General features: G+C 37.5%; 1 protein-coding gene across 12 annotated transcripts in view; it reads right to left on the minus strand.

The window, feature by feature from the left end:
- The window catches only part of klf12b (Kruppel like factor 12b), a 72,424-nt gene that overhangs the window by 9,281 nt on the left and 47,647 nt on the right, over positions 1-15,496 (minus strand). For all 12 annotated transcript variants that reach the window (XM_058786132.1, XM_058786125.1, XM_058786124.1 and 9 more), the window contains one exon: positions 10,356-10,491. In XM_058786132.1, the coding sequence (XP_058642115.1) occupies positions 10,356-10,491 (136 nt within the window). The remainder of the gene's footprint in view (positions 1-10,355; positions 10,492-15,496) is intronic.

Raw genomic sequence — 15,496 nt, forward strand, 5'->3', positions numbered from 1 at the left:
TTTTCCATGATTATGTAGTTTAACATACATTTTTTAGTTAAAAAATATAATTATGGGGTGTCACACCAAAGGACAACAAAACGTAACACTTTTGTAGTGGTTCCAAAAAAGTTAAATATTTGAACAATTCTGAGAATAATTTACCATGTGCACGTGTCATGGGCTTCACATGGGGCTTCAGTAACACAACCATGAATGGGGTCCTTCAACTAATAAAAGTCTTCTCTGGAATTGGCGATTTAAAATCAGGATATGGTGTCACACCATAGGACATGGTTTTCAGAGACAAAATGTATTAAGTTCCTACACTTTCAGAAATATATAGCTGAAAAAAATGATTGCCATTTACTAAAATAGACACAATTATGCCAATTATGTGATTAACATTTTTATGCTTTTCTTTAATTTATAAAAGTTGTAATTTACTGAACCATGCTGGAGACAGTCACACCATAGGACAATTTTGACATTTGGCTCAAAAATTATGTTTAAAAGAAATGTTTAACGATTTGCAGCATTTTAAATAACGACAATATTAATTATATTCATATTTATCCTGTGGGACAGTGAAAATACCATGTCACGTCAACAACCCATGTATATATGTATATATATATGTATGTATGTATATATGTATATATATATATATATATATATATATATATATATATATATATATATACAGTCGTGGCCAAAAGTTTTGAGAATGACACAAATATTAGTTTTCACAAAGTTTGCTGCTAAACTGCTTTTAGATATTTGTTTCAGTTGTTTCTGTGATGTACTGAAATATAATTACAAGCACTTCATACATTTCAAAGGCTTTTATCGACAATTACATGACATTTATACAAAGAGTCAGTATTTGCAGTGTTGGCCGTTCTTTTCAGGACCTCTGCAATTCGACTGGGCATGCTCTCAATCAACTTCTGGGCCAAATCCTGACTGATAGCAACCCATTCTTTCATAATCACTTCTTGGAGTTTGTCAGAATTAGTGGGTTTTTGTTTGTCCACCCGCCTCTTGAGGATTGACCACAAGTTCTCAATGGGATTAAGATCTGGGGAGTTTCCAGGCCATGGACCCAAAATTTCAACGTTCTGGTCCCCGAGCCACTTAGTTATCACTTTTGCCTTATGGCAAGGTGCTCCTTCATGTTGGAAAAGGCATTGTTCATCATTAAACTGTTCTTAGATGGTTGGGAGAAGTTGCTCTTGGAGAATGTTTTTGTGTCATTCTCAAAACTTTTGTCTTCTAAAGTTGATTCAGCTGCGGGATCGAGGCACCTGCAGTGCAGAGCTTGCTCAGGAATGGCAGCAGGCAGGTGTGAGTGTATCTGCGTGCACAGTGAGGTGAGGACTTTTGGATGATGGCCTGGTGTCAAGAAGGGCAGCAAAGAAGCCACTTCTCTCCAGGAAAAACATCAGGGACAGATTGATCTTCTGCAGAAAGTATCGTGAATGGACTGCTGAGGACTGGGGCAAAGTGATATTCTCCGATGAAGCCCCTTTCCGATTGTTTGGGGCATCTGGAAAAAGGCTTGTCAGGAGAAGAAAAGGTGAGCGCTACCATCAGTCCTGTGTCATGCCAACAGTAAAGCATCCTGAGACCATTCATGTGTGGGGTTGCTTCTCATCCAAGGGAGTGGGCTCACTCACAATTCTGCCCAAAAACACAGCCATGAATAAAGAATGGTACCAAAACACCCTCCAACAGCAACTTCTTCCAACAATCCAACAACAGTTTGGTGAAGAACAATGCATTTTCCAGCACGATGGAGCACCGTGCCATAAGGCAAAAGTGATAACTAAGTGGCTCGGGGACCAGAACGTTGAAATTTTGGGTCCATGGCCTGGAAACTCCCCAGATCTTAATCCCATTGAGAACTTGTGGTCAATCCTCAAGAGGTGGGTGGACAAACAAAAACCCACTAATTCTGACAAACTCCAAGAAGTGATTATGAAAGAATGGGTTGCTATCAGTCAGGATTTGGCCCAAAAGTTGATTGAGAGCATGCCCAGTCGAATTGCAGAGGTCCTGAAAAAGAACGGCCAACACTGCAAATACTGACTCTTTGTATAAATGTCATGTAATTGTCGATAAAAGCCTTTGAAACGTATGAAGTGCTTGTAATTATATTTCAGTACATCACAGAAACAACTGAAACAAATATCTAAAAGCAGTTTAGCAGCAAACTTTGTGAAAACTAATATTTGTGTCATTCTCAAAACCTTTGGCCACGACTGTATATATATATATATATATATATATATATACACACACAGGTGCTGGTCATATAATTAGAATAGCATAAAAAAGTTGATTTAGTTCACTAATTCCATTCAAAAAGTGAAACTTGTATATTATATTCATTCATTACACACAGACTGATATATTTCAAATGTTTATTTCTTTTAATTTTGATGATTATAACTCACAACTAAGGAAAATCCCAAATTCAGTATCTCAGAAAATTAGAATATTACTTAAGACCAATACAAAGAAAGGATTTTTAGAAATCTTGGCCAACTGAAAAGTATGAACATGAAAAGTATGAGCATGTACAGCACTCAATACTTAGTTGGGGCTCCTTTTGCCTGAATTACTGCAGCAATGCGGCGTGGCATGGAGTCGATCAGTCTGTGGCACTGCTCAGGTGTTATGAGAGCCCAGGTTGCTCTGATAGTGGCCTTCAGCTCTTCTGCATTGTTGGGTCTAGCATATCGCATCTTCCTCTTCACAATACCCCATAGATTTTCTATGGGGTTAAGGTCAGGCGAGTTTGCTGGCCAATTAAGAACAGGGATACCATGGTCCTTAAACCAGATACTGGTTGCTTTGGCACTGTGTGCAGGTGCCAAGTCCTGTTGGAAAATGAAATCTGCATCTCCATAAAGTTGGTCAGCAGCAGGAAGCATGAAGTGCTCTAAAACTTCCTGGTATACGGCTGCGTGGACCTTGGACCTCAGAAAACACAGTGGACCAACACCAGCAGATGACATGGCACCCCAAACCATCACTGACTGTGGAAACTTTACACTGGACCTCAAGCAACGTGAATTGTGTGCCTCTCCTCTCTTCCTCCAGACTCTGGGACCCTGATTTCCAAAGGAAATGCAAAATTTACTTTCATCAGAGAACATAACTTTGGACCACTCAGCAGCAGTCCAGTCCTTTTTGTCTTTAGCCCAGGCGAGATGCTTCTGACGCTGTCTGTTGTTCAAGGAATGCGACAGCTGAAACCCATGTCTTGCATACGTCTGTGCGTAGTGGTTCTTGAAGCACTGACTCCAGCTGCAGTTCACTCTTTGTGAATCTCCCCCACATTTTTGAATGAGTTTTGTTTCACAATCCTCTCCAGGGTGCGGTTATCCCTATTGCTTGTACACTTTTTTCTACCACATATTTTCCTTCCCTTCGCCTCTCTATTAATGTGCTTGGACACAGAGCTCTGTGAACAGACAGCCTCTTTTGCAATGACCTTTTGTGTCTTGCCCTCCTTGTGCAACGTGTCAATGGTTGTCTTTTGGACAACTGTCAAGTCAGCAGTCTTCCCCATGATTGTGTAGCCTACAGAACTAGACTGAGAGACCATTTAAAGGCCTTTGCAGGTGTTTTGAGTTAATTAGCTGATTAGAGTGTGGCACCAGGTGTCTTCAATACTGAACCTTTTCACAATATTGTAATTTTCTGAGATACTGAATTTGGGATTTTCCTTAGTTGTCAGTTATAATCATCAAAATTAAAAGAAATAAACATTTGAAATATATCAGTCTGTGTGTAATGAATGAATATAATATACAAGTTTCACTTTTTGAATGGAATTAGTGAAATAAATCAACTTTTTGATGATATTCTAATTATATGACCAGCACCTGTATATGTGTGTGTGTGTGTGTGTATATATATGTATGTGTGTGTGTGTGTGTGTACACATATATACGTAGTAGCCAGAGAGGAAAGTCAAAAAAAAAAAATCTAAATGAGATGCAACTATCAGCACACACATTTTCACAAGTTGCCATCCTTCAAATGTATGAAAAAATGTGCTCAAATTGTGTGAACTGTATGAAACAAGAAAAGCATTCACTAACCAACATTTTACAGACTGTTAACAAAAAAAAAAAAAAAAAAAGTTATTTGACTGCTTGCCCAAATTGTCCATAATGTTCTACTCATTATGTATCACTAGATGGCGCTGTAGACCTGATGCATGTTGATAATACAATGCAAACACTCTAAAGCCAAACACATGTCAGCTTTTTTCTTACAAAACAAGCTATAATTCTTACAGAGATGTGACATTTGTTGCTTGTAAGTTTGCTGTTAGCAAAATCCAAGGGAATGTCTTAACATGCTCATTCCAATTAATATTACACAATATTGTATGATCAAATGAATAACACTGTACAGTACTAACACACTGTCTGTTATGATTGCTGTGAGAAAATGAATTATTGCCATTCCAGACGGTGGGCCTGCTTTCAGACTGTAAAGCTGGCTCTCATTGAGAGGATTTGTACATATCAACCAATGAGCTCACTGAACTGTTGGAGAAGAGCGGAGAGCCACGTAAGTGTGAGGACATGCTGTGTTTGAAAGCAAGAGAGCGTACAAGTCATTTTATTCCATTTCTCCCATAGGTAGAGACAGAGGAGAGCCTAATTACATTACACTGTCCTCGCTCGCCTTCCCTTCTAAGGTAATAAGAGCTCTATGTCCCCTGCTCTGCTGATTGGCATGGGCTGGGCCTGGCAATAAAGGCTGAGGGGGTGGAGCCAGACAACCCCTCCAGTGAACTGTCTCCACCACACGCAGCCCACTTCCTGTTTCTCCACTGCTCCTGGGTCACCTGTTGGTGTTGGTGTGCTGCCAAGCGAAGGCCTAACGGAAATGAGCCAATGTGTCAGAAATGAGGCTGAACTCTCTCTCTCTGCCTCAAGCAAACACACGCAGAGAGCGAAAGAGAGAGAGAGAAAGAGACCCAGGAGGGGAGAAGTGAAATTGAGAAGAGGAGACAAAGAGAAGCTGAGAAAGAGGCAATGAGCCAAACAGGTTGTTTTTTTTTCTCTCAGAGAAATTACAAGAGAGCGAGAGAGAGTCGCAGAGAGTTTCTGTGAGAATGGAAGTTGGTGGCAGATAAAAATGGAGGGGGTTGATGTTGGAAGGAGAGTTCGGAGGGAGTGAGGGAGCATGAAGGGAGTGACAGGATTTACAGTGGAAAGACTTTCAGCGGCGAACTCTCACAGGATGTTTACAGTCTGATATATTTCAGAGGGGACGCCACTGACATAAATAGTGATACAGTAGTCTGACTCGTGGAAAATGACTTGAAAATACAGATCCACCTGACAGGTACAGATGGTTATTCTCCTTAATGTAATGGGGGGTTCGTCTCAAATGATCATGTCTAGATGCATATCCAGTACACAACAACCAGTTTATCATTTGATTTAGTCAATAAAAGATTCAATGTATCTATCTATATATAGCTGTAGTAATTTAGCTGAAGTAATACTATTTATTTAATAGTAACTATTTAGAAAAAAATACAATTTATACAAAATAATTACAGCTCACAAACAGGTGAGAGAAACTAATATATCTATGTTTTTGAAAGAAGTCTCATATGCTCCCCAGGCTGCATTTTTGCATAAAAACATTAAAATTGTGAATTATTTTTTATTTGAATAGGCCTATATTTTGAAACGTAATTTATTCATGTGATACAAAGCTGAATCTTGAACAGCCATTACTTTAGTCTTCAGTTTCACATAAACCTTTGGAAATTATTGTATTATGCTGATTTGGTGCCCAACCATTTCTTATTATTATCAACTTTGAAAAATGTTGTGCTGCTTTATATTTTTGAGGAAACTGTGATGCATTTTACCAGGTTTCTTTGATGAATAGAAAGTTCAAAATACTCCACAATGTGATTTTGCTTGCTTAATGTAGGAAATATTTATTTCCAAAAGACCCCAATCTTTTGATCACTTGAGTATATGTATATTATTTTGTTTACTGATAGATCAATTTATTTTACTGGCTATTATTGGGATTCTATAGGGGGGGATTTCAACTAAATACATGGGTTTTAGAAACTATTAACTAATTAATCGAAAATTGGCCCACATTGGTATCAATACCAGCTAAATCCATTATCAGTAGATCTACAATCTATAAACATCGGTCTTACACATCTCCTTCCACACCAGGGGTCCTCTAGATTCAAGTATGGTACAACAGCACTAGGCTGGTACTACGATGATGCCCTGGTTGGATGGACCCTTATTTTGCCCAGCTCAACCCTCACTTCCCCCGGCACAAAGAGGACACCGTGATACTTTTAATTCATACCCCACTGGCACTTTTCTCCCCTCTTTTACTTAACATTTTACTTAAATCAAAGCCTTTTGGTGGGTCCCGCCACTGAGCCAACCATGTCTGTTTTTACTCCTCGTCAAAAAGTAACATATGCTAGTGCCGTCACCTACTGTAGAACAGTGCGGAGCTCTGCTGCCCAGATGATGCCTAGACCTTTAAAACAGCTCTTGTGTGAACCCTGCATAACCCTGTCATCCTGGCTTTGTGTGGAGGGGGTGGGGTGTATGAATTCTGTATGTTGAAATGGTTCTGAAGCATTTTAATATCAGACTGAATTGAGCTCTTGGTCTTTCTGTTTCTGCTCTCCCTTCAGAATGACCAGTGAAGTAAGCTTATTGCTCAGGGCTCAGGGTGTTCTCTGATACGCTCCCCTAAACATTTGTCACAACAAGACCTGCATCTCGTCCAGGCTGCAGAGAGGAATGACAGAGAAGAACCGAGGAGGGCAGGGAGAGATTAGGTTAGATCACTGAAAGCCTACTCTTTGTACTGTATAAAATCTATAATATAATATAATATAATATAATATAATATAATATAATATAATATAATATAATATAATATAATATAATATAATATAATATAATATAATATAATATAATATAATATAAAATTATATATTAGAAATATAAAATGATATACAGTATAGAGAAAAATAAAAAATATTAATATTATTTAAATTACTACATAGTCAATTATTTATAATAAGAATGTTTTATATAAAATATTAATAATATAAACTAATAAACTAATATTAAATACAAACTAATATTGAATTTAAATATTATTTAAAAAAATACAAAGGACTTATTTTATATTTTGGTGGGGACTGGACCCCTATTGTAGGAAAGAGCTCTTCAAGAACTGTGCTATTAAGGGTTTTGTTGTTCTATAGTGCTATTATTTTAAATTAGTGCTAGATGACAATGCTAAAAATAACATAATTTTTTTCTGTGGTTGGTGTAATGCAATGTTTTTACACAGTTTAAGGTTCAAAAAACACATTATTTTCCACATACCATACATTATTGTTGATCCTCTCTGCCCCGCCTTTCTGAAACGCGTCGATTTTTACAAAGCTCATCGTTCTGAAAAGTGTGGTGTGCTCTGATTGGATACCTCAAGCGTGTGACGGAAATGTAATTAACTTGAAATTGCATCACATGACCCCTTTAAAATCTTAAAATTTGTAAAAATGAGTGTCCCATATTAATCAATAAATATGCAGAATTGACTACACCAGTAAACAAAATACTAATATTGGCTGCTAACTAATATGGTCATGCATCCTTAGTACTGAAGTTTGTTAATGGTGCAGTAATGCAATAACATGCGGGAACTGAAAGTGTGTAGCTGTATGTGCAAATGTGTATGTGTGTGTGTGCCGCCACATTCCCCACCTGTCTGACTGAATGGCCCTGGGGACTCAAGGAACCCAAAAGAACCTGCCAGGGCCACTTTAATAATATTACAGCCCCTTTCATAATGGCATTCATGGATAATGCAACACACACAATATAGAAACCATTTGTCCAAAATGCAACCAATATAGATGCATTTGTCACTCAAGATGCTCTCAGAGATGCAAAAGTTGGGCAATGACTTTTGGTCTGTTCATCTGAAACTGATATCAGCAACTTAAAGCCAGATATCAGCACATAACAGCATCTGGCCTCTCGCTCAGAGTGTCGTGTTGTGTGGCTTCTTTAGCTGCATGGATATTTAAATTAAGTGCAGAGCTGGCACTTCACTCTCTCCTAAATTGGCTCGTCTGGTGGTGAGGACGGTCTTATAGTGGAGACTGAGTCATTTTGGGTCGGCTGTGACTGGCCTCTGACAGGTCCATGAGCCGAGGGGGTTATTTTAGTCCCGCGGGGCCTCGCGGGGCCAGCCAAACTCTGCAGCCACAAATTCACCCCATAAGACAAGGCATCCTTCCTACTGTTAGATGCTCCTGTCTCACTGTAGACTGCATTTTATTGCCTAGCCTTTGTCATTTTCTGGTTGAATTATTGTGCAAAAACACTGACCCAATTAAATGACAATATTCTTCATCAAACACTTCTTTGATGTGATAAATGCTTATTTGTTCTCGTCCATTGAGTCCGCCGTGCTATCGGTGTTATTCTTGTGGCGACACTGCCCACAATGTTATCTTATTTCACATGCTAGAATGAACACAGCTGCACACATGCCCTCTTTCTCCTTTTCTCTCTCTCTGTAAACAGCCAAAAGCAGCAGCTCTCCCAATAACACCATTCCTGTAAACCTGGTTAAACTGTGTTTTGGCATTCTGCTGCACTGGGGGGCAAAGTCCTAGTACCTTTCGTCCACAGCACATTCGGAGCAAAGGGAAACATTTACACTGTGTCAGTGCGAAGCTTTGACATACGGAGGAATCCTGGAATACTTTCCAAACCATTTGCCTAAATAACAGGCGGACGGCAGGGTGCTGGTAGGGGGGCTGGCTCATGGAAAACTCTTTGGGAGAAGTCCTAGGCTGTGCTTTACTGCCTGCAGGCTTGAGAGACTTCTGGTTTTGATCATGTCACTGTGTTTAATGGGATGACTACCTCATCTGAGTGAAGACACATGGAGTTGTGCCGCCAAGAATGGGAGGTGACAGCTAATGTTACCAAAGAGCCGATATTACAAAGAATGGCCTACAAATAAACGCTTCACAGTTTCACTCTTCAATCCATTAAATGGATAGTTCGCCCCAAAAATGCTCATTCACACGCTTGCCTTTTCAAACCTGTATGACTTTGTTTAATCTGCAGAACACAAAAGAAGTTACTTTGAAGAGTGTGTTTCTCCATGAAATGACAGTCAACCCTGAATGGACACCATTGACTTTCACTTTATGGACAAAGAAAAAAGGATACCTGTTTCAAAATATCTTCTTTTGTGTACCACAGAAAAAAGTAAGTCATACAGGAATGAGTTTTCCAAACAACAATGTAATTCACTGCTTAACTACCACAGTACGATGCATTGTTGGAGAAAGGAACTAACTAGTCAAAACTGTTTCCCGAAAACATCGGAAGCTTGTCGCACATTCGTCATTCGAACCACGATGGTTAGAAGTGTCGTTAATGACGTCAAACAGACGGTGGAGTGGTAACTTCTGTTAAATAATCATTTCAAGATCAAATTAATGTCAAATTATTGCTGTAAATGACAACGGTAACATTTGAGGACTGCTTTGCTATTTTCGTTCTCTGTTAATTTGCTGTATTTTGCGGGTTTCCTTAAGCTCAGCAAACACTGTGCAATTTTGGCCACGATTTGGTTGTCTGAGACAATTTTTGAAAATCCTAAATGATTCCTATAATCCTAGGCTAAAATCCGTATTAATGGCCGTTGCGATCAAATTTAACCACTCAACTTTGTGATGCCGTTTGCAGGTGTTTATTGGAGCTATGGATTCATGAAACACTAAATCTATGCTGGTAACGACAGAACTTGCAACCATAATTGCCTAACTTTGCTTTTGGGAAATGCACCCCAGGTTGGTAAATGATGACATAATTATCATTAACATAATTATCATTTCTTAACCAGAGGGCCAGCCCCACTAGGGCCCCAAGAAGTCTTAACGTTATCTATATTTACATAATCTTAATTAAAATGCTAAAAACACTAAAAATATAAATATACAACATTAAACTGGCATCATATTTTTGAGGGTTTTTTTAAAACAAGAAACACATCAGTATAAATAAGATAGCCTTCGAATACTGTCTTGGACAAAGGGGGGTTTGGACTCAAAAAGGTTGATATCCACTGCTTTAAAGTCAAACTAAAAAGCAGAATCTTCAAACACACAATATGAATCTACATTATTAGCACTACAACATCAACATGCAGGTTTTTTTTATCTGAAGACAGTCAGTGTGCATATGCTGAAGTTTGATTTCCAGTGCATGCTGGTGTGTTTGTGAGATGTGTCTTTAGAGAATACTCACTCCTGGACTGCTCGTGCTATAGACAGCGCCGTGGATCCTGTTTCATTAACACTGTCCAAGGTCACGTTTGGCAGGTCGTCATCATCACTGTCACTTTTGATTAGTCTTGGCGACAGGCCATTGGGGTCTGTTTGTGCTGCCGCAGGGGGAGGACAACAGAGGAGGAGGTTAGTTACATGACTGTAATATGCGTACCGCCCGAGGCTAGTCTCAGGCCCATTCAGCAGCTCGCAATATGCCACATGACACTGAGCAGAAATTAGCACAGCATTTCAGGGTGTTTCTTCAACTTTTGGCACTTTAATGTCCCAAGGGTTGATTTTTATTAAAATGACCAGATTTCTAATTTTTTTATTTTTTTATTTTTCTGTTTATTATATTAAGGTCACATTAACTGTCTTAGAACCATTGTCATGCCTTAATTATTTATATCTGCTACTTTTTAAATGCCCAAAAATTAATTATGCCCAATAAAACAATAAATGCTTAATAAAACATGCAATTTCCACCACAGAATGCTGTTAAACACAGTTCCCCATTTTAAGTAGATGGAAATGAAATTGCAGTTTATTTAATGAATGTCCACAGGGCCAAAAGGGAAAAAATATAATATTCAACAAATACAATATTAATATTATAATATTAAAACATATTGGCATTAACCAGGCACAATACAAAAGGATTTCCAGCAACAGTAATTTAGCATATACTATTAAGACAGTATATACTATTGTTTTTTTTTGTTGTTTTTTTAAGTTTTACAAATTTTTTGTTTGTTTTGTCATTTTTATTAGCTTTTTTTAGTTGTTTTATTTAATTTTAGTACTTCAAATTAAATGAAAATGAGAAATGTTTTCTTATTAACTAAAATTTTTTTTAAAAAGTTTTTTTTTTAAGTTTAAGTTTTCATCTAATACATATATTTCAGCATATTTCAGCTTACTTTCAATTATTAAAAATTATTTTAGATAGTCTTAGTTAACACACTGGTAACAACAAGTGACAGAATCTCAGCCATTTGATTTTTAATCAAGTGTTGTGGAGGGGCATTTTGGACCAAATATATTTCACCCAAAAAGCCAGATTGTCGTGTGTGTGTGTGTGTGTGTGTGTGTGTGTGTGTGTGTGTCTCTCTCTCTCTCTCTCTCTCTATATATATATATATTTTAGTGCTGTCAAATTTATCCAAAATAAAAGTTTTTGTTTACATAATATGTGTGTACTGTGTATATTTATTATACATTTTTTTATAAATAAATTTTTATAATTTATTATAAAATTAAAAACACAAGTATATATTTAAGAAAAATATAATATTTCTATATTAAATATATTTATATATAATATAAATAATACAAATATAAATATATACATGTAAATATTTTCAAAATATATTCTGTATATGTATTTATATAAACATAATAAATATACACAGTACACATATATTACATAAAGAAAAACTTTTATTTTCGATGCGATTAATGGCTATTAATCATTTGACAGCACTAATAATATATATATACTGTATATATATATTCATTTGCAAAAACAGATAACTCAAAAATCATGTTTTTTTTTTTTTGTGTCCTGCATTCCAATTAATATCAATCAAACTGCAGTTGGGTTGTTTTGATTAAATAAAAATAACTAAAATAAAATACAGCTAACACAATAAAGCACAATAAAAACATGATTTCAGAAAATTATTATCTGTTTTTGCAAATAAACTCTTCATATATATATATATATATATATATATATATATATATATACTATATATAACTATGAACTGATTAAAAAGTAAAAAGAAAAATAGAAACATCTGTCAAATGCATAAATGTAAAAATGTTGTTGCTTTGTTAGATTGCACCTGGTTACAATGTAATACTAAGACAACAATTGTCTTTGTTTAATATCATATGATACATTTGAGGTGTGTGCTTGTTTGTGAGTTTGTCATCAAATACTGTTTTTTAATTCAGACACACCTGTACATGTCAGTGTTTTAGACTGGCAGTCACAGAACACCCGTCTCTGATTACTGGATCTCATTCCCCACAGAACGAGAGCAGCATTCTCCCTGACTGCAAGCTTTGTTAATATTATGTGGGTTAGCCCAGGCTGCAGGGCTACGCTTCTAATTCGCTGCTCTCTCAGCAGTCTGTCAGACCTGATCCCGGATCAGAGGTGTCCGTGCTGTCTCCCATTCGGCCTTGGGCAGTGTGTCCTGCGGGCATGTCACCAGCACAGGCGATCAGATGCCCGGAGAGCGTCTAAAGACAACAGAGCTATGCTACCACTCACCCTTTGTTTCCAGGATGTTGGACATAGTTATGCTGCCAATTTATGAATTTCTGTATGAATGATGGGAACACCTCAGCTGTATGGTTGTTTCATAAGTAAAACATTTTAAATAAAACTTACGGTCACACTTTATATTAGGTGGCCTTAATTACTATGTACTTACATCAAAAATAAGTACAATGTACTTATTGTGTTCACATTGTATTGCAAAACACTTCTGCTGCTATTGAGGTGGGATATGGGTAAGGTTAGGGACAGGTTAAGTGGTATGGGTAGGTTTAAGAGTGGGTTAAGGTGTAAGGGATGGGTCAACAGTGTAATTATAAATGTAATTACAGAAATTAATTGCATATGTAATTACATAAAGGTATTATTAACAAGATTAAGTACAATGTAAGAACATGCATGTACACAGTAAGTGCATTGTACCAAATGATTAATTTAAATGTAAGTACATACTAGTTAAGGCCACCTAATATAAAGTGGGACCAAACTTACAATTAGGGATGTCGATTGTCAGGGTTTTTTTTAGTGCGACTGATTATTGAAAGATTTACACAATGAAAAAAATAAGTCATGATTCCACAAATTTTCTACCATAAGGGCAAAAAATACAAATATACACTATAATCGCTGATATTGAAAACAGGAGTAAAACTTGATGAGAATTCAGCTTTGCCATCAAAGGAATAAATTACATGTTAAAATATCTTAAAATAGAAAAAAGTTATTAAATATTTCACACAATTACTGTTGTTACTGTGTTTAAAAAAAAGCAGCAATGGTAAGCATAAAATACTTTTTTTCAAAATCTTACCAACCCCAAACTTTTGAATGGTAGTACATACATACATAGATCCAGCAATATGAGAAAAGACCAGCATTCCATTTTTTACATGCAACCCATCACTCAAGAACATTACATTACATTAAACACCTAACTTTATACCTACTGCTTTTTTCTGTTAGTCTTTACCCAATTCAGCACAAAACTAATTCTATGCCTTTCCGAGGGTAGTTTAAACATCCACTTTAAACAGCCACAAATGCTCAGCAAAACTGATGGAGGATTTCAATGAAAGATTAACTGGACACATTACAAGAGCCTGGAGCTCTTCTCTCTCCTCCTCCATTCTGTCTACTCAGGCTAGACACGAATCAGTTATAGCAGATGCTTTGCAACCTCTGTATATGAAGTAATGCAAAACCATTCACAACACTATATTCTACATTCCCTGCATTAATGTGGTACTAGATCAATGTTAAAACAGATTTCAAATAATACGTGTATATTGTTGATTCCCCTGACTATTTTTAGTGCTTATAATTTGCATATTATTATTAAAATTGTATAATTTGGCTTTTTTATTTCATTTTCTTTTTTTATATTTGAATAACTTGTTTTACTGAACTGTGCAGCACATTTTAATGTGCTATATACTTTAAATAAATTATGCTAGACTAAATTTTTTTTTTTTTTTAACTAATCATTTTGAATATACTCTATAATATGGACACTGTAAACAGCAATGGCGAATAATACGGTCTGTCTCTGCCTCTGTAGACTGTGTCCACCATAATCCATTCACTCTACCTACAGTACATAGCTTGCCTGGATATTCCTTAAAAATGTCCATATAAAGGCAATGACAAAAGCACAGTTCATAAGAGGTGGTGAAGCAAACCCCATGATTTCTTTCTCCTGTTGTTTCCAGCCATAGCCTGTTTCCATGGTAACTCAGCCGGAGACAGAGCTGTGGAGAAGGGCACACCCCCTCCCCACCTCCCCCTGGCAACCTGTACACGAGTATGCGCATGCAAGTGTAAGTGTGCGCCGTCCATTGTGTTTCCAGCCGTGAAGAATACATTTATTCGTGAACATTTACGTGTAAACACTGGCGATCGGCGCACTTCAGAACATAAGGTTCATACTTGTGTCTCAATGTTACCGTCAGTCACTATCATGTAAGCATATCATCACTGACCCCGCCCAGGTCTGACCCCATTTCCTCTGTGCTGCTCCAGAGAACCCTGGGTGGAGTCCATGTTGCTATGTGCCTGACTGCTCGCAGTGCCACCCATCTTCAATATCCGCCCCACCCCATTATGCAAAGCTTGTTTTTCCTCTCTTTCCTCCCCTGAAGCTGAGCGAGACACCCAGTATTTAAATCCTTCTTCTAGCAGGATGCCCAGCCCTGCCCAACCATTTGGGACAGACACCCTTCCCAGATAAACAAGAGGTTGAGCAACAAACAGCTCCCTTGTGCCCTCCGCTCGGGCCGAACACCATTTGACAGCAACACCCAGAGCATTGTGGCTTAGTGCCAGAGTATTAAAACTCGCCCTACAGGAAACCAACCCTAAACAGCAGTCCCAAAGTGCCGTCGGTGAGGTCTCGAGAGTTTGGGAAGGCACCGTGCAAGATGTGTGCTTCTGATTAGGGCATGTGGCGAGGGGCCGAGACCTGTCTGCATGACCTTGGACTCGAGACAACTACGCAGATCCTATGTTTGCAGAACGCACTTTCATCTCAGTAAACACTATTCTGTTTGTTAAAAAAGCAACAGTGTCTTAAGATAATCCACAACTGTGGGCTTTAGGGTGGGAAGTTTAATTTCTTGCCCACCAGACAACGCCTGTTTTATCAGCCACAAGCTATTTTTTATTTTTTTTAGTATTAACATATAAAACTCATAATGTATGGGTGTCTCTTCAACTATGGGCACTTTTAGCCCTTTGGAAAATAACAAACTTTTCACACTCTCACAAGTTTGTTTAATTTGTCTACTAACAATGTCCAACAGCAGACGTACATGCATCCCAGAAGTCGTCATTTT

The sequence above is a fragment of the Onychostoma macrolepis genome, chromosome 09, assembly GCF_012432095.1.
Source record: "Onychostoma macrolepis isolate SWU-2019 chromosome 09, ASM1243209v1, whole genome shotgun sequence".
In the NCBI taxonomy this organism is placed as follows: domain Eukaryota; kingdom Metazoa; phylum Chordata; class Actinopteri; order Cypriniformes; family Cyprinidae; genus Onychostoma; species Onychostoma macrolepis.